This window comes from Podarcis melisellensis, assembly GCF_964234715.1.
Source record: "Podarcis melisellensis genome assembly, chromosome: 16".
Classification (NCBI taxonomy): Eukaryota; Metazoa; Chordata; class Lepidosauria; order Squamata; family Lacertidae; genus Podarcis; species Podarcis melisellensis.
Window position 1 is genome coordinate 37,848,769 of NC_138533.1, and position 20,522 is coordinate 37,869,290.

Here is a 20,522-nt window from a genome sequence, read left to right on the forward strand (position 1 = left end):
TACCACAAAGTATGATAGATCACATTTATGGAGAAACCCCCAAAATGAGAGTTTTATGTGGCACTTCAAAGACAGACACATTTCCTTGGAGCTCTTTTATTAAATTAATAAGGAAGACAATTCACAGCATCTGCTCTCATACTATGTAAGAATTGGGAATGCTTAACACCTGTATTTATGTTTTAGTACCACATTCCCATTATGCTTGCTTAATATGATCTTATCCTTTTATATTTTGTAATGTAAACAGTTTTCCTGGCCTGAGTTTTGCTGAAGTGTTATTATATAGGAGCCACTGTGTATAGATTGCTAACAAAAAAAATATTTATTGTTTTTGTGGGGTTGTAATATGGGGAGAAATAGTTATTTGCTCAATTGTTACTTGATGCGTTGCAACCCTCCTCCTTTGCAGTAACTGTTACTGACTAAAAATGACAAATATATGTACTGCTGAAGGCATTGTTATTATTCTGAACCTAGATATTATTATTATTGAAAGTACATAAAAGTAAAAAAAAAAAAAAACCAACACAACCAACCCCACATGATTAGTACTGCACTGGAATTGTTTTAATAGCTGCTTTGTATTGTGTGTGTGTGTGTGTGTGTGTGTGTGTGTGTGTAGCCTACTGCTTTTCATCGTTTTGTCACTTGTGTTTTTTAAGCAGTTGTTAACTTACTGGTTACAGTTTCCAGGAGGTTAGTGGGTTGTGTCAGTCCCACTGCAGCAAAATCAACAGGGTCCTTGGGGTACCGTAACAAATTTATGAGGGCCAAAGCTTTGCTGAATCAGAGTCCACTTCATCAGTGTAACCTTCAGCCTCCTTCATGAATCTGTTGAAGTTAATTCTAGCTCATGAAAGCTTATTCTGCTATAAAAGGGCCTTTCTTGAAAGTTAATGCAAAAACCCCCCCAACAACACCTTGCTAACAATGAAGTTCAATGAAGTCCAAGTCCAATGAAGTGGGCTTCACACCATAATAAATATCGGGCAGATTTTAAGGTGCCCAAATGTTTAATGCCTGGTTTTGCATCATTTTATAACTGTCTTGTGGTGGCACCTTAAAGACAAAGGTCACTCACACCATACATTGTATGACTTTTAACAGGCATGGCTTCCCCCAAGAATCCTGGAACTGTAGTTCCTTCAGGGCATCCTAACAACTCTCAGCATCCTTAAGAAACTACAGTTCCCAGGATTGGTGCTGGTGGGGAGCCATGCTGTTAAAGTGGCGCCAGAGTGTTCGTGTGACAACAATCTGACACAACCAACACTTTATTGGATTGCCTTCTGCTTCATCAGGAGCATTACCTGTTATTATTAGCTTCCTTGAGCTTTTTAAAGCAGGCTGCAGATGTTTCAAATCAAGGACAGCCAACACAGCGTCCTCCAAACGTTGGAAGCCAGACTGCTGGTCCATCTAACTCAGCTCTGTCTACACCAGAGGAAGAAGGACCCTGTGTCCCTCCAGTTCATAGCTGTCAATGTTTCCCTTTTTAAAAGGGAAATTCCCTTATTCCAAATAGGATTCCTCGCAAGAAAAGGGGAAAGTTGAAAGCTGTGCTCCAGATCAGCCTTCCCCGGCCTGGTGCCTTCCTTATATTTTGGAAAACAACTCTCACCAGCAAGTATAGCCAGCAATCAGAAATAGGAATGGAAGCCATTTGGTTCTCCCAGCCCGACTCTATTTTCAGGCAGGATGCAGATCACAACCTGTCAAAATCAGGTGGGCCATTATAGTTGGAAGCTCTTGCCTAACAAACTCGCTTTCCCAAAAGACCAGACTTTTTGCGATAAATAAAGTGAAGGGGAAATGCACTGGGAAGGGTGGGGTGATGCTTGCTTTGGCACAATTGTTATCTAACTTCCCCACAAATGAATCAGAGCAGTCTGGGATTGTCTGATCTCCATGCAAACAAATCGGGATGAAAGAGACCATCGTGAAGGGCGTGTAGTCCAAAATTTATTGAGGCTGCCAGGTCGGGGAAGCCCATTCCAGATGTTCTGGGGGCCCAGCTCTTTTCTTTCCCACCCAGCCAAGGACAATGGGAATTAAGAAGGCAACAGCTGGCTGGATCAGCATCCTTTTCTCTCAGCAGCCTGTGGGAAGCCGGGGAGCTGGACCTGAGCGCAACAGCCCTTTGCCTCCCTGGGATCCAGAGGCAAACTGTCTCCGACCTGCAGCCCCTGTCAGTGGCGTAGCGTGGGTTGTCAGCACCCGGGGCAAGGCAAGTAACTTGCACCCCCTAACCCGTGTATTTGCGCCCCCTAACCCTACCCCCCAGATGTTGCGCCCGGTGCGGCCGCCCCCCCCTGCACCCCCCCCACGCTACGCCACTGGCCCCTGAGAGCCTTGTCCTCCGTGAATCCGTCCGCTCCTCTTGTAAAGCTGCCCAGGACGGCGCCCGCCTCCGGCTCCGGGGTGATGATGAGCCGCTTTCTCTCCCCTGCCCGGGATCTTCTTCCCACGTCCAGCTTCCTTGGAACATCCGGCAGGATTCCCCGGGCAACATCTGGCGGGCCGCCCCACGCCGCTGCTTCAGCCAAACCAAGGAGCCGGGAAACCCATCCTGCGGAGCTGGGCTGGCGCATCCTTCGGCGCCGCCGCCATTCCCGATCCCCTCGCAGCGCCGCTCCCGAGTCCAGCCCAGCTGTTCTTCCCAGCTTGGATGGGGCGGGGGCGGGCCTGCGTCCTGGGCAGCCTCCTGCCCTCCTCCTCCTCCTCCGTCTCGGCCTGATCACAAGCTCAAGTTTGTATTGGAAGTGAGCGGAGGGAGGAGGAGGCGGAGGAGGGGTCTGGGGCTCGGCGGCGACCGAGATCTGCTCCTCGCCCTCTCCGTCGTCTTCCCGGGATGCCCGCCGGACCTCCGGAGGGGCCGGAGTCGGGATCGGGCCGCGGGTGTCCAGCGCCGAGCTGCTGCTGCCTCTAGCTAAGTTTTGCCGCGGCGCGAAGCCAGAGAAGTTTGCAAGTTGCGCGGCCCGCGGGCTCGGCTCTCGGGTCCTTGGGAAAGGCCGCTCCGCTGCCCCGCGAGGCTGGCTGGCTGCCGCCGCCGCCTGGGAGGGAGCCTGGGCCGGGGAAGCGGGCGGCAGCGTCAGGCGCAGCCATGGACGGCGTCTCCGGCCTGGGCTCGCCGGCGCTGGAGAAGAACGTGGCCGAGCTGACCGTGATGGACGTGTACGACATCGCCTCGGCGGTGGGCCAGGAGTTCGAGCGGCTCATCGACCTGCACGGCTGCGAGGCCATCGGGCGCCTGATGCCCAAAGTGGTGCGCGTGCTGGAGATCCTGGAGCTGCTGGTCAGCCGCAACCACCTCAACCCCGAGATGGAGGAGCTGCGCCTGGAGCTCGACCGCCTCCGCCTCGAGAGGGTGGATCGCATCGAGAAGGAGAGGAAGCACCAGAAGGTCGGGATCGGGGCTTCTCTCGGCGGGGGGGGGGGGCTCGCTTTCAGGGCAAGGCAGCCCTTCTTTCCCGTGGACGCGCGAGGCTGTGTACGGTCCTCGGGGCAGGGAGCCGGCTGCGCGGCGCGCTGGTGCCGGAGGACTTCGCGGCATCCGCCTCGGGTGCCTGGCATCGCTTTTGTGTTCTGCTCTTTACTCAGAATTTAAGTCCTGCTGGGATCGGTGGGGTTTACTCGCGGGAAAAGGGGGTCGTAGGATTGAGGATCCTCTACACGGAAGCGGGTGGAATCCGTGCAGAGCATTTGCTGACCCCAAAGCAAAAGGGGGAAAGTCGCCAAGCCCCGAGGAAGCCTTGGAGCCCCTCCCTTCCCTGTAACTCTTTCCAAGGATGGGGTTTACTCCTAAAGAGGGGTGGAGGAAATGTGGCCCCTCGGGCCTCTCTGCCAGGCCCCCAGAACTCTCTCTAAACAGCACTCTCTCTCCCCCCAGGACCCTATTTTTGCCTGGCTGGAAAGTGTCCTTTAACGGTGACAATGGCTTTTGCGTACTGGGAAGGTGGATAGAGAGGAGTCTGTGTAGAAACTAGCCTTCAATGCTATACAAAGGCAACATATGTGGCCCTCAAAAAGGTTGTCCAGAAGCAAATAAGGACCTCAGGCTGAAAAAGGTCTCCCTCTCCTGCTGTGGAATAGTATGTCTGACATGAGACGAGTCTCTGAACATGGGCAGAATGCCATTCAATCACCATTGACTAGCCACCCTGTTCATACAGTTGAGCATCATTCAACTGAAAGGTGGGGTATAAATCTTAAAAACAACCAACCAAACATATCTGGATATCATTCAGGTTAAAAGCTTCCAGTTAAACTTCTGCCTCAGAACTACTTAGCACATCATTGATTAGGTATTCATCAATAAATATTGCCTGGGTGGCTTACAAACAAAAATATGAAACACACAAGTATTATTTAAATCAGCAATGAACAATCAAAATATATTGGAAATTCCTATTTGCATAGAGGCAGCATAAAACAATTTGCAGCCCAGATTTAAAATAAAAAGGGATTCACTTTGCCCAAATTTACTAGCCTGAGCCTATGCATGTTTACTCTAAAGTACCCAGTGAGATTAACTCTTGAAATTAAGTGTGGATATAGTTGCAGTCTTAGAAATTAAGGTGCTCCTGGCACTCATTGAGGCAGAATTCCTATCCCACTTGATTCTAACCAGAAGAGAGGTTATTTGGTGATGAAACAGATTCTTACTATTTTTATTAATTACATTTATATCCCACCTTTCTCTTGAGGACCTCTAGGCACATATATGTTTCTCCTTATTTTATCCTCACAATGATCTTGTCAGGGAGGACAGACTGAAAAATAGTGATGGGCTGAAGGTGAGCCTCATGGCTGAGTGGAGATTTAAACTTGGGTCTCCCCAGGCTTAGTTTAGCATTCTAAGCATCCATCAGCCTAGCTCTGCACTCTGCACTTGCCTAGAGGCACTCAAGTTGTTTTTCTTATGAGTCCTACTTTTTACATGCTCTAGAGTTGATCCCTGGCTTCAAATACAAGTTCTGGGGCTTTGAGGTTCTGCAAGATGAGCCTGGGCTATGTTAGAGCCCTAGGAAGAAGGAAAAAGAGATGGAAGAGATAAGAAAGGATATGGGATGGGAACTAGGGAGTATTAATTTATCCACTGTACCCATTCAGTTCTCCTGGAATTATGCTCTGAGCTGACATCAGTCTCCGATTTGGTTGTCCATTAAAGTGGTCAACAGGAGGCTAAAATAGAGTCACCAGCCGCTAAAAAGATCACAGGCCTTTGACTCACTTCTCCCTCTCTCTGCCCAGAATAAATTGTGCAACAATAGCTGGGCTGTCAACTCTGGTGGATGTAGGTAACTGTTGCAGAGAGGCACTACATAATTGTAATTCTCTGGAATTCATTGATTCCAAATATTGGGGTGTATAGCTTTGGGTAACAACAGCAGCCCCAGGATAATCTCAGAGCTGCCACCCTTCCAGGGAAATTTCTCATCCAGATCACTTTCCATTCAATGAAAGAGCAAAGAATGAGAGGATGGGGAACCCTAGGTCTTCTGGGTAATTACCGTATTTTTCGCTCTATAAGACGCACCAGACCACAAGACGCACCTAGTTTTTGGAGGAGGAAAACAATAAAAAAAATATTATGAATCTCAGAAGCCAGAACAGTAAGAAGGATCACTGCACAGTGAAAGCAGCAATCCCTCTTGCTGTTCTGGCTTCTGGGATAGCTGCGCAGCCTGCATTCGCTCCATGAGACGCACACACATTTCCCCTTACTTTTTAGGAGGGAAAAGTGAGTCTTATAGAGCAAAAAATACAGTATTTCAAGCCAGCCCTGGAGAATTTATGGCCCTCCAGATGTTTTGGGGACTACAGCACCAAACGCTGCTGATTATTGGCTGTGCCGGATTATGGGAGGTAGAGACCAAGAGCATCTGGAAGTGGCACGGCTTCCCCACATCTGTTTTAAGCAAAGCTTTGTCTGTAGTTAGCATGTGCTGTGACTATGGCCATATTGCATTGGGGCAATTACACCAGGTCATCCTTTATCCTCACAACAGACATGTAAGGTAGGTTATGCTGAGAGCTGGTGCCTGGCCCAAGTCAGGGAGTGAGTGAAAACATCAATGAGTTATGTGGGTGTTAAATGTAAAACTACACATGCTCAGTTATTTTTGTTTATCAAGGTTGGCAAAATGAGTTTGCGTTTTGCTGAGAGTTTTGAAACTGCACATGATCAGAATATTTTTTCATAGCCCATCAAAGCTTATGCCATGATCCATTTGGATGTCTTTAAGAACCCACATTACTTAATTTTATGGTACCTTATTTAATGCATTTAGTGGGGTGGGTGTCCTATTTTGGGAACTGCACCAGGCATCCCTCCCTCCTTAATCCAGCCTCTCAGTTCCTCCCTTGTGTGTTGCTTTCAATCTCAGAATGGAGAGGCGGGGGGGGGGGGAGAGAAAGATGGATCTCCCCAATCCGCTGCCTGCTGGTGTGTTTCCTCATGGGCTTTGTTTGCTACTGGCACTGCAAAAAGTGCTTTAAAATTCCTTCCTGCTCAGCAGGTTTTAAAGCAATAACGGAAGAGAGGGGTGGGAAGGGAAGGGAGCATGGCTAGAGGAGCAATAACTAAGACCTCCTCCTGCGATAAAAGCTGGGGAGGGGGCTGTTGGTTTGTTCTTGTTTTTAATATGCCTTTTGTGTTTTTGTCTTGTATTTTTATGCTGTGAACTGCCTTCATCTATGGATGAAGGGTGGTATAAAAATTTAATTAATAATAATAATAATATAAGACAAAATGGGTTAAGGACGGTGACAGTAATACAAACGTAAACCAGTAGCAAACCAACATTCTCTGATCATATTGCATTGTGGGAAAGCAGCTATATTAGGCTTGCCGAGTGTGGTTGCCAGCTGATCTGAAGATGGCATGTCTCTGTGCCTTAAAGAACAGTGGAGATCTACCCACAAAGCTTTTTCATAGCAAAGAGGTAAACATCAACATCCGCTGAGGTCTATGTATCAAGCTGCTTGGTAAAGCTTGCAGCCCTCCATATGTTGCTGGCCTGCTACTCTCCTAATTCCTGAGCATTGGCCAATCTGGCTGGGCTTGATGGGAGTTGGAGCTGGGCAACATCTGGACAGCCAGAGGTTCTCCACACTGACTTCAGTCACAGGAGCAAGAGCTGAGAAGAAAGCTGGCAAACATATGTTCTCCCAAACCTTTCCGGAGGCTCCACCAAGCATCTTTCTCTGGTTTTCTCCTTAACAAAGCACTCCACGCCTCCCTCTGGAGCTGGGATCTCAGCCTTGGTTGTCAGTTTACTCTGCAGGTGCAGACCAAGGTCTTCAGAAAAAGAAATAGCTCCATAGCTCAGCAGCAGAGCAGCTGCCTTGCAGGGAGAAGTTGTAAGTCCAGTTTCTGGCACCTCCATGTGGAAGTGCGAAAGACTCCTGTCTAAAACTGCAAAAGTCTGATACTAGTCAGTGCTGGTAGGGTATGGATAGCCTGTTGTTGGTCTACAGGTGGTCTATCACCTCTGGCCATTGGTCATGATGGCTGGGGCTGATGGAGTCCAACAAGATCTGGAGAAACCTGCTACCCTCCAGACACTTTGGACTACAACTTCCAGCATTCTTGACTGCTAGTCATACTGACTGGGGCTGATGGGAGCTGTAGTCCAAAACATCTAGAGGGCACCAGGTCAGGGGAGGCTGATCTGGAAGGACGCAGCTTCCACCAGTTTAGTGAGCTAAATGGACCAGCAATCTGATCTGGCATAAGGCATCTAAGGTCCTAATGTAAGAAGCGGCCTTATACCATTGGTCCATCAACCCTAGTATTGTCTACACCAAGGTGGAGAACCTGTGACCCTCCAGAGGATCTTGGTCTATAGCTTCCAACATTCCTCACTTTCAGCCCTGAAAACTGAGGCTGGTGGGAGTTGTAATCCAATAATATGGGGGGAGGGGTGGCTACACTGTCTGGAATCATTTCTCCAGAGTTTTAGACAGGCAGTCTTTGCCAGTCCTACCTGGACATGCACGGCTTTGAACCTGGAACCTTCTGCCTGGAAAGATGCTATAACCAGCAAGATCTGGCCCTTCCATTGAACGGGAGACATTTGACCGTCCAGGACCTGAAAGTGATGGTATGCAATCTCACCCTCTAGGAGCTGGAGCTGGTGGAAGATGTTTGGAGAGGGGAAGCCCAAGATCTCCTCACCCAAATCGCCCAACTTCAGGAAGAGAATAAGCAGCTGATGACCAACCTCTCCCACAAGGACGTCAACTTTTCGGAAGAAGAGTTCCAGAAGCATGAAGGCAAGTGGGGTAGGCAGAGATTCTCGATGACAGCATTGGGTTCATTTGACCTGAAACTCAGTAAGAAACTGTTCGGGAAAGTATAGGAGTTGGCAGCAGTCAGGCAAAAAGTACTGACATAAGTCTGTATGGAGCACGTGACTCCGGTTGTATGACAAGTTCACTGGCTTCCTTTTGGTTTCCTGGACCGGTTCAAAGGCCTGGTTTTGACTTTCAGCACCTTTAAACCAGAATGGGGGACATATGTCATTCCACATGGTACTGGACTCCCATTATCCCTGACCATTGGCTATTCTGGCTGAGGCATATGGGCACCACAACTGAAAATGCGCTTCTTTTTTGCTCACCTGCTGAACCTCAGTTGGCAGAGGATACTGTGCAGAACCTCAGGTGCACAGGAGCGACGTACATGGGAAAATAATGGCTTTTGTTGCTGTTCCTTGTATATCACCTCTAATAACTATAGTAATTAAATGCACTCAGGTCAGATAGTCAATTAAATGGGAGGGGAAACAAAGGGATTTGAGCTCTTGGCATGTGGGGCTAGTATTGGCCACTTAATTATACCAGGGTGGCTTGTAGCCCTCCACATGTTGTTGGATTCTGACACTCAATCATCCCACCCAGCATGGTCAATAGCTGCAGCTTCCCCACCTCTGGTTTATAACAATTGCCTTTGTTGACTAGAAATTTGGGTGCTGTTGAGGAGAGAGAATTTTAAAAGAGCCGGCTGGATCAGACCAAAGGTCCATTGAGGTTCAACATCCTGCTCCCCAGAGTGGCCAGTCAAATTCTTAATTCAGAGAAGTCCACTATCAGGACATGGAAGCAACAGCCCTCCTTTTCCTGGTGTGCCTCAGCAAGCACTATTCACTATTCACCAACCACAGAGGTTCCATTGCATTGCTGAGAATTGATAGATTTGAGGAGGAGGAGCCCAAGTCCTTTTTTATTAGTTTGTTTACATTTCTATACCACCGTTCCACCAATTGGTCTCTTGAAGCCATGAACGCAAGTGGCGCCACCAGCCTTTGTGGTAGCAAATTCTGTAAATCAGGACTGAGGAACTTGAAGCCTAACAACATCCAAAGGGCCACAACTCCCATCTGTCCCTTAGTCAGCAGAGCTAATAGTTGGAAGTTGGAAGTTGCACAGTTCCCAGCCCAGCCATAAATTATCTCTGTGTTGTGTAAAGTACAGCTTGTTTTTGCTGAGTGCTGTATCTACTGCCAGCCAAATTCACTGGGCGAAAATTATTATTATATTTTAATCATTAGTAGCTTTGAAAAATAAAAGTTTCCAGGATGATTCCAGTATTAAATACTAGCAGCCTGATAGCCAGTGTTGCTCAGGAATTTTAAGAAACAACCCACCCCCCGCAGTTTTGAAATAAGTTGTTAAAATCAGTGAAGTTTTGAAAGGTTCAGTCTGCCCTCTTGATTCAAAGCAACCTCCAGTCATATCCAAATATAAATGAAAACTTGCTTCTTGATTTCAGGAACCCTCATGCAAAATTTGGTTAAGATAAATTAAGGGTGTCTAAACACACAGCAAGAGACGAAACAAATTTCCAAAATATACAGTAGACGTGTGGGCTGAAACATGAAATAAGGGTGATGGCTCCTGTCTTACCTCCATGACACCCCCTTGGTAAACAAATCCCAGACAACCCTGCAGAATCCTGTGCAGCTTGCCCTGGTGGAATTAGTCATGCACCATCAGATCTTTTGCACAGCACCCACAGAACTGAGCTGCCAGCGTCATGTTTCACATAAAACTATTTTTATATGAAAGAATCTTCTTGGGATGCAGTGGGTGCAGCACCTGCTTTGTCAGGATCTAGGTCAGCAGAGGAGCAGAACAGAACTTCCACAGCGGCCACAGGTTGTCCCCTAACTTGCTCCCCTTGTTATTGCATCTCTCCTAGAGAACAGCCACTTTGCCCAGGTGGGGTGGAACCTGTACAATGGTACCTCTGGTTAAGAACTTAATTCGTTCCGGAGGTCCATTCTTAACCTGAGGTACCACTTTAGCTAGTGGGGCCGCTGCGCTGCTTGAGCACGATTTCTGTTCTCATCCTGAAGCAAAGTTCTTACCCCAAGGTACTATTTCTGGGTTAGTGGAGTCTGTAACCTGAAGCGTATGTAACCTGAAGCGTCTGTAACCTGAGGTACCACTGTACTCCCCTCCCCCGGTGCTGTTGGGTAACAAGTGCAGCTGCATTTGGGGTACTGTGTACTGTTTGGGGCACCTCGCCTCACAAGGGGTATTGTTGGGAAAGGGTCAGAAAACAACCCCCAAAATGATCAAGGGGATGGAGAGAGACTCCCTCCGAGGAAAAGTTACAGTATTTGGGATTTGGAGAAAAAGTGAGCGAGAGGCAGTGTGATAGAAGAGTATTGAATGATCCATGGCACAGAGAAAGTAGACAGAGGGAAGTTTTTCTCCCTCTCTCAAAACACAAGAAGTCATGGACTTTCGGTGAAGCTAAATGTTGGAAGATTCAGGACAGAGAAAAGGAAGTCACACAGTGCATAGTTAAACTATGGAACTCCCTCCCACAGGAGACAGTGATGGTTACCAGTGTGGACAGCTGTAAAAGAAATTAGGCAGATTTATGGATGGCAAGGCTATCAATGGCTGCTAGCCTTGATGACAGTGCTGTGCCGCCAAGGTTGGAGGCAGTAATATTTCTGAACACCAGTTGCTGGGAAACACAGGAGAGGGAGAGGGCTGTTGCGCTCAGGTCCTGCTTGGGGGTTCCCATAGGCATCTGGTTGGGCTACGTGAGAACACGATGCTGGACTAGTGGGGCCATTGGCCTGAAGAAGCAAGCTCTCATAAGAGCACAATGTCAATTCTGGTCCACTAGGATCCCATCAATTCTGGTCCACTAGGCATGCTAGCTGGATTGATGGAGTCATGAACCTTTGTTCTCAATCTTTGAGGCAAGCCTATCCCCACTTACCTGAGAGTAAGACCCACTGAATTCAATAGGGCATATTTGTAGGTAGCCATGCTGATAACTGTGTCATCAGTCCATGAAATGTCTCAGAACATTTAAGCTGCAATCCTATACGTTGTTGTTTATTAAACTATGCCATGGCTCTACATTATGCATAAAACCAGCCTACCAGTTTATGTTGTGTTTGCTGCCAACAAACCACAATCCAACACTATGGTTTGTTGGTGGCTTACAAACCTTGGTTTGCTTTTAAGTATGCTAACCCAATAACCATGGTTTGTCTGGTGAATGCCTGAGGTGGTTTGGCAAACTTTGAAGGAACAAGCCATGGCAGTGGCGTAGCGTGGGTTGTCAGCACCCGGGGCAAGGCAAGTAATTTGCGCCCCCTAACCCGTGGATTTGCGCCCCCTAACCCGTGGATTTGCACCCCCTAACCCTAACCCCCAGATGTTGTGCCCGGTGCGGCCAGCCCCCCCCTGCACCCCCCCCACGCTACGCCACTGAGCCATGGTTTATTTGATTCTCTGTGGGACAACTCATAGATAAGGATTATGTGTGAACCAGGCTCTACCTACAGTGACTGAGCAGCTTTCCAGGAAATCAGGCCAGGGGTCTTTCTCAGCCTTGCCTAGAAATGCTGGGGAATGAACCTGGGGCCTTCTCCATGCAAATGTAAGTAAATGTAAAGGGACCCCTGACCATTAGGTCCAGTCGTGGCCATCTCTGGGGTTGTGGCGCTCATCTCGCTTTATTAGAGCAGAACCAGAGCAGTGCATGGAAACACCGTTTACCTTCCCGCCAGAGCGGTACCTATTTATCTACTTGCGCTTTGACCTGCTTTCAAACTGCTAGGTTGGCAGGAGCAGGGACCGAGCAACAGGAGCTCATCCCATCGCAGGGATTCGAACAGCCAGTCTTCTGATCGGCAAGTCCTAGGCTCTGTGGTTTAACCCACAGCGCCATCTGCATCCCTGCAAATGTTGCACGTTACCACTAAAATACGGCTTTTCTCCATCTTAAAGGTTAAGTAAAGGTACCCCTGCCCGTACGGGCCAGTCGTGTCCGACTCTAGGGTTGTGCGCCCATCTCACTTAAGAGGCCGGGGGCCAGCGCTGTCCGCAGACACTTCCGGGTCACGTGGCCAGCGTGACAAGCTGCATCTGGCGAGCCAGCGCAGCACACGGAAACGCCGTTTACCTTCCCGCTAATAAGCGGTCCCTATTTATCTACTTGCACCCGGGGGTGCTTTCAAACTGCTAGGCTGGCAGGTGCTGGGACCGAGCAACGGGAGCGTACCCTGCCGCGGGGATTCGAACCGCCGACCTGACGATCAGCAAGTCCTAGGCGCTGAGGTTTTACCCACAGCGCCACCCGCGTCCCATACATCTTAGACTATTTCTCCATCTTGGACTATTTTAAAAGAATTTGCAGCTGATGCCTGAGTTTGCTTATTTCCTCTTTCCTCCCCACCCATTTCCTTTTCTGTCATGTCTTGTTAGATTAGGAAGCCTGAGGGCAGGGAATGTCTTGTTTCTTATTGATCTGTAAGCTGCCCTGGACATATTTTTTGTACGAAGAGGTGAAAATTCAATCCATTGGTTACCAACCACAGTTAGGAAAGGGAGTGAAATGAAAGGCTACTGTTCTGAAGAGTCCACCTCACTCAACTCAATGGGACTGGCTTCTGAATAAAAATGCACAGAAGCAGGCCACCGAGCTATAAGCGGTCCTACAGCACACCCTTCCTTGGAAACAAATTGTAAGCCTATGGTATTTACTGCTAAACAAATGAGTATAGGATCAGGGGCAGAGCAGCATTGATCACAATGCCATTGTGTACACCTGTGCTGAATCAACATTTAGAATTAATTAGGGTTACATACTAAATAGTATTTATTAGTTGCTTTAAATAAGTGTTTTAAAATGGCTTACAAATAAGTGTGCGTGTGAGAGAGCGAGAGAGAGCGTGCGAGCAAAGCACAATTTGAAGCAATCAGACCATAAAAGCGATCTCTCCATCCCCTAACTACCACATATAGCCCCAAAAGGGATGTGTATACACAAAACATACCTACATACACACAATAATAATTATTGCAAGTAAAAAATTAATGCTCAGATGTGTGTGGGGGGGGGAACATTTTAATCTAGTGCCAAGAATAAATGAGTAAATCTAATCAAAGCAAGCAGGTTTCTGATCTTTTCCTAGGCAGCAAAATATGCATCCTTAGCAGAATTTAGCAGGAGCCACACCAGAAGCTTAGCAAGTAATGCAGCTTCCAGAATTGGAGAGGCTACTTGCCTTGAGGGCTCTGCATTACCACAGGTGCTTTCTGAGCATTCTTTTGATGTGGGGGGTGGAGTCACCTGCTTAGAGAGTCCTTAAGGTCCACCACAGACTTCACACAGTAGTGCTGCAGAGAGCAAGAAACAATCTCAGTGGTGAGGCTTATTTTTCTGTAGAGACATCCCTAGTTTGGGTTCAGGATATGATTTAGCTTGTTGCTTGGAAGTTTTAGGAAGGTATTGGGAGTCTAATTATGCATCCCCCCCCCGACAGAAACCAAAATGGGAATGGAGGAACAAAATTAAGAAAATATTGCAATGCAGAGAACTTAAAATAGAGATTGATTCTTAATGCTTAACGCTTAAACTATGCACTTAGGGTTATTTTTCTAAGCTTTAACACTTTTTAAAAACTAGGTAGTCAGTTTGGAAGGCAACTACAAATCCCTGTAGTCGTTAATATTGGCTTAGAGGCAAATAAGCTTAGTAATGGAAGAGAGGTACTGCTACACATGGGACCTGCAGGCAGATGTTGCAGTGTGGAGTGCTTCTCTTCAGGGTACCAACAGCTATGATAGTTTCCTACTCCATGCCATTCCCCCTTAAGAACATGAGAAAAGGCTGCCGGACCAGACCAGTGAGTGGCCCATCTGGCCTTATGTCCTGTTCTCACAATGGCCAACCAGATGCTTATGGGAAACAAGCAAGCAGGATTCAGGCCCAAGAGCCCTCTCCCCTCCTGTGATTTCAAGCAACTGGTATTCAGAAGCATTGCGGCCTCTATGGGGGCAGAGTAGCCATGGCTAGTAGCCAAGATTTTTAAAGTCAAATTTAAAACTACTTAATTTTACTTAATGGTGGCTACTGAGTCTTTTATACTTTTTTGTGTTTAACATATTGGGATTGCCAATGTTTGATGGTTTTTTTCTCTTATGGTTTTGTTGTCTAAAATATGTAAATAAAGGCTGAATGAATAGTAGGTATGATGGGACTACAACTCCCATCATCCCTGACCTCCATGCTGCATGAGGCTGATGGGAGTTGTAGTCAATATCATCCGGAGGGCCCGGCATTGGCTATCCTCCAGATGCTGCTTGGCTACAGCTCACATCATCTCTCACCATTGACCAAACTAGCTGAGGCTGATGAGGGTTAGTGTTCGTCAACATCTGGAGGGCCAAAGGTTTCCCATCCCTGCCCTATTGGATGGCCCTAACCTGATGAATTTCTGCCTGCCATGTAGTTGATAAAAAGTGCAGGAGCCCCTGCCAGGAAAAAAAAATGTTTACCTTAGTTATGTATTTTCAACAACCAATTATGTCTACTTAACAGGAGCAGTATTGCAATTGGAGCCTCCTATCACTCTTTCTCTCTTTTTTCCAGGAATGTCTGAAAGGGAAAGGCAAGTGATGAAAAAACTGAAGGAAGTAGTAGATAAACAAAGGGATGAAATCAGAGCAAAGGATCGTGAACTTGGTCTTAAAAATGAGGATGTAGAAGCTGTAAGTCTGTTTCATCCCTTTAGGGATAAATGCCAAAGTACTGCCAAGTAACTTTTTTAAAGGCCCCAATATCTAAATCCATTTATTTTGATATGTAACAAATTCAGAGAGGCCAGCTTATCCCTGACTATTAGTAGATAATGGTGCTCCTGTGTCCAAAGGGATGGAGAAACTCAGCCCCAGGGGCAGAATGCGGCCCTCCAGGCCTCTTTGTCTGACCCTTGAAGCCCATACATCTTCTCCTCTGACCCAACCCCTTTACCAGCTGCGCACTGCACCCTCCTTGGCTAGAATGCGTCTGCTAATGTTTTTTGCTTTCCTGAACTGAGGGCAGGGAGGGATGGGGGAGTACTAAATTAAAGCAAAGCTAAAATTCTCAGTTTCCTGGCAAGAGGGATTGTTACACCACTCTGGAAATTGTAGCTCTGTGAAATGAATAGGTAAAGGTTTATCTACTTGTACTTTTTTTAAAAAAAATGTTTTATTAACAAACCAATCAAATCACATTAGTTCCAAATTTCAAAACCGAATTTTAAATTTTTGTTAGGGGTACCCAATCATCTACTTAATACTTTGACGTGCTTTCAAACTGCTAGGTTGGCAGGAGCAGGGACTGAGCAATGGGAACTCACCCCATCGTGGGGATTCGAACCGCCGACCTTCTGACCGGCAAGTCCTAGGCTCTGTGGGTTTAACCCACAGCGCCACCCGCGTCCCTAGTGAAAGGAATAGGGGTCTCCTAACAAGTCCCAGCACTCTTAACACTTCCCAATGATTATTTGGGTGAAGCAACAACTGCTTAAAAGAAATGATACTGCTCTATATTGTATAGTGTACATGGGGCCATAATTGCAGCGTCTTATCAGCTCCCTCCTTCCCTCCTTTCTTTTCTCTCACAGCTTCAGCAGCAGCAAAACAGGTTAATGAAAATCAACCACGACCTTCGCCACAGAATCACGGTTGTGGAGGCTCAGGGAAAAGCTCTGATTGAGCAGAAAGTCGAGTTGGAGGCCTACCTGCAGACCAAGGAACAAGAGATGGGAGCCCTGAGGGCTGAGCTCGGAAAGCTCCGAGAAAAACTGCAGGGAGAGCCGAGTCAAAACGGAGAAGAAATCCAGGTCAGCCCTGCTTTTGTCTCCATGAAACATGTATTGTATTATATTATACAGTGTATATATAAACATAAGTATGATGTATTTGCATGTGTGTTGGATTCATACCACTTCAATCGTCCTGGTTTCCCTAATTGTTGGCATCTGTCTGTCTTGGGAGACAGTGGAGGGGAGGGCGCCTTTGGGGGTGAAGTTAAACTGTTGGAAGGTAGCAGCGTCCGCTGTGGCTGTAGAAACCAATACAGAAGACACCTGTTTTGTTGCAGCTGGGGCGTCTGGTTGTGCTGCTATATGTTTCTTCTCTCCTTCATATAATGTGCAATTAAACCTGTAATTACCCAGAGTAAAACCCTTTGAACTAGGGGGTGGGAGTGGCGGCAGCTCAGCTCTGAGTAGGCAAATAGATGTGGGAAACTCACAGTGGATAGATGTATCCTCCAAAATCATACACTGCGTATTTCCTAATGTCTGTTGTTGGGGCCAGGTGGGGGACAGTGGCAAGAGCTATTGTCTGTATGTCCTCCTGGGGGGCTTCCTGGAGGCATTTTTTTGCCACAGTGAGAAGCTGGCAGCTGGGGGGTAGACCTTTTTATCTGATCCTGGAGGGCAGGGGTGGAGAACCTGTGGCTCTCCAGATGTTGTTGAATTGCAGCTCCCATCAGCCCTGAGCAGCCTGACCAGTGGTGAGGTGTGATGGGATTTGTGGTCCAGCAACATCTGGAAAACTCCAGGTTCCCCAGGCCTTCGGCAGGGCTGTAGTCAAAATAGTTTGAATTCTTAACGTTTCACTTGAACGGCTAATTGATTTTTATTTTGGAGGGGTGGATGCAATGCAGGAGCGACTCTGGGATCTATTTTAAGATTGTGTCCCATGAGCCAGTATCATATCCAATGTTCCCTCCCCCCCCCCACCATTGCAGTGCAGTTTTAGTTTCTTTAATGCATGAGTTCATCTGAAACATTTGACCTTCTACACTGCTATGGAGATTGAGGACTATTGTCTGCCTCTCATGTTTATGGCCGAGGCTCAAAAGCTGACAGTGAAGCAGAAGTAAATGCCATGAAGGGGCTCCCAGTACTAATTCCTCAATGGATATTCAAATTGTGGGTGCAGAACAAATTTAAATATTAATGCATAATTCTGTTTGTGTTTTCATGTATGCAAATGTTTCTATTTACTTTCCTAACAAGAAGGTAGGAGATGTATGAGAATGAGTGCAAGGGAAGTTGTCAGCATAATAGTGAGGACTAGGAGCTTGGTATTTTAAAAGAAACAGCCCACATACATCTTTTTAAAAACAAAAGACTTCTTAAGGTATCATATGTAACCCCAAGCACTGGATTCTGTGATATGTGAAGGATTCCTTGCTTAGACACAGCCTGTCCTCCTACTCCCCCTAATAACTCAGGAGGTTCATTATTTTATACCTGAGGGGAGCTTAGAATATGAAACTTTTTTCCAAAATAAAGTGGCTTTGCAGAAAAAGTGACTTTGGAAGGAAATATTACATTGCTAACAGAGCTGGAGTGGTTGGTTACATGATTCTTTGACTAAAACCACACAGTGTACAGCGAAACTTTCCAAACTTTCCAAACTTTGGTGACACACTTTTTAGACATGCATCATTTTGAGACACAGTAATTCAGTTTTACTAGCTAAACTAACCCCTTAGAAGAGCATTCACATGACACACCTACACACTGCAGCCGACACCCTAATGTGTCTTGGCACACACATCAGAAAGCTCTGGTGTACAGTATTTAAAATCTGGTACTAGGCATTAACTGCAACATCCTTTCTCTTTTTATTATATTTTTAAAAGGTTTCTAACTCTCAAAGTTCCCGAGGTGAGATTTAAAAATGTAACCAATTCCCACTAAAATCTCAAGTGATACATGGGACTGGCAGAAATGAATGGCAGAATCCGAGACCAGGGGAGAGAGACAGCAGAAGAAGATTGGAATAAATTTAAGGACTATCTTAAGAAATACTGCAAAATTAATGAATGCTAGAATGACGATGGTTTAGAAAAAGATGTGGTTTCCAGCTGGATTGGATAAGTAGTAAGAAAAGAAGGGTTAAATACTAAATGAAATTAAGGGAAAGGATTTGCTGAATTAATAAAATAGAAACTGGAATACAGAGAGGAGAGGTATGGGGAAGTCGGGAAAGTAAGGTATAAGGAAAAAAAGGGAATGAAATTATACTTGTTTATTTCTTTCTTTTTTGTCTTGTTTTTCTTTGTTTGTCTTTTATTATTGTCTTGTTTTGTTTTTGTATAATTTTTGAAAAACTTAATAAAAATCTTTAAAAAAACAAAACCTAAAATCTCAAGTGAGGGAGCTGTAGGGCAAGCAGGACACTATAGTAGTTAGATGATTTATATATTGCGTTTACCGTATATCCCACCTATTATCCAAGCAGCTTAAGATGGTGCACATAGTTCTTCCCCCTTCCTCTTTTAATCCCCACAACAACCCTGTGAGGGAGGTTAGGCTGAGAGGCAGTGAGTGGCGCAAGGTCATCCAATCAGTGGCGTAGCGTGGGAGGTGCAGGGGGGGCTGGCCGCACTGGGCGCAACATCTGGGGGTTAGGGTTAGGGGGCGCAAATCCACGGGTTCCTTGCCTTTCCCCGGGTGCTGACAACCCACGCTACGCCACTGCATCCAATCAGCTTCATGGTTGAGTAGGGATTTGAACCTGGGTCCTGTTCTGTCCTGACACTCTAACGGCTCTATCTTCCAGTGAAGGGTGGCCCATTAGGGTGAACTGCCTTCTTACTTACAACCAGTTCAGATTGTGGGCCTGATTGTCCACTTCCTCCTCCTCCTCCACAATCTCAGTTCTGGCTTGGCCTCTGCATCTGCTCTTTTTTATATACAGTGAACGCTCGGGTTGCAACCGTGATCTGTGCGGGATGAACATTCACAACCCACAGTGGCGTGTTCCGTATCATAAATTAGTGTCTGCAGTATATTTAATATTTAATATACACTATTGAGGGACATGGGTGGCTCTGTGGTCTAAAACACTGAGCCTTGGCAGTTCAAATCCTCGTGACGGGGTGAGCTCCTGTTGCTCAGTCCCTGCTCCTGCCAACCTAGCAGTTCAAAAGCACACCAGTGCAAGTAGATAAACAGGTACCGCTCCGGTGGGAAGGTAAACGGCGTTTCCGTGTGCTGCTCTGGCGAAGCCAGAAGCAGCTTAGTCGTGCTGGCCACATGACCCAGAAAAACTGTAAAGTGAAATGAGGTCTCATGGGCCGGACTATCCTGATCTAGGTCAGTGCTGTTTGGATTGCCCCCAGTTCTTCAGCATTTCAGGCAGGGCTCTCTGCAAGTCATACCTGGATCTCTTGGGGGTTGAAGGTAGGAGCTTTTGCATGAAGATCAGATGCTTGAACTGCTGAGCTGTGCCTCTTTCCTGCAAATTAACCAAAAAAACAAACTAGCATTAATACAAACTCTCTGTACAGCTTGAGGGTTGCCAGCTTTACAAGTGGGCCTGAACTGTTTGTACTCTTTGTATTTATTTCAGCAGTTAAGAGTTGTTGTTGTTTAGTCGTTTAGTCGTGTCTGACTCTTCGTGATCCCATGGACCAGAGCACACCAGGCACTCCTGCCTTCCACTGCCTCTTGCAGTTTGGTCAGACTCATGCTGGTAGCTTCGAGAACACTGTCCCACCATCTCGTCCTCTGTCGTCCCCTACTCCTTGTGCCCTCCATCTTTCCCAACATTAGGGTCTTTTCCAGGGAGTCTTCTCTTCTCATGAGGTGGCCAAAGTATTGGAGCCTCACCTTCAGGATTTGTCCTTCCAGTGAGCACTCAGGGCTGATTTCCTTCAGAATGGATAGGTTTGATCTTCTTGCAGTCCATGGGACTCTCAAGAGTCTCCTCCAGCACCAGAATTCAAAAGCATCAATTCTACGGCGATTAGCCTTCTTTATGGTCCAGCTCTCACTTCCATACATCACTACTGGGAAAACCATGGCTTAAAGCCAGCAGTTAAGAGAAGAGTAGCTAAATAAATGCCCTCTCTCAGACACTACTGTCCCGCTCTCCAGAGCCTGGTGCCTCAGGCAGTTGGTGTCTGGCTTATCTGCTTCTAAATCTGGCTCTGTATATAGCTTTTAAAATAAAATACTTTACACTGTGTGCCAAGGAAGAAGAAAGAAATGTGAGATTTGTTTTCCAAAACAGAATGTGAACATGCAACTGATGAAAAAATTGGGGTTTGACTTTTGCTGCGCGACTCCCCATGGGACTCTGAGTCCCCCAAGTCCATGATCGGTCAGAGAAGAATGGATGGTGGCAGAATCCAGGGGAAAGCAAGGCAGGCATTTATTTTTCTGTTGCAACAGAGTTTCCTCCCC

The 20,522-nt window shown here is 46.8% G+C and overlaps 1 protein-coding gene across 2 annotated transcripts in view; it reads left to right on the forward strand.

Moving 5' to 3' along the window:
- Positions 1-2,722: 2,722 nt before the first annotated feature.
- RILPL1 (Rab interacting lysosomal protein like 1) overlaps positions 2,723-20,522 on the forward strand; it is a 29,636-nt gene continuing 11,836 nt past the window's right edge. Inside the window, exons 1-4 of one of the 2 annotated variants that reach the window (XM_081893406.1) lie at positions 2,723-3,406; positions 8,133-8,283; positions 14,918-15,036; positions 15,936-16,154. In XM_081893406.1, the coding sequence (XP_081749532.1) occupies positions 3,107-3,406; positions 8,133-8,283; positions 14,918-15,036; positions 15,936-16,154 (789 nt within the window). In that variant the 5' untranslated portion in view covers positions 2,723-3,106. The remainder of the gene's footprint in view (positions 3,407-8,132; positions 8,284-14,917; positions 15,037-15,935; positions 16,155-20,522) is intronic. The other variant, XM_081893405.1, reaches the window with a different exon arrangement.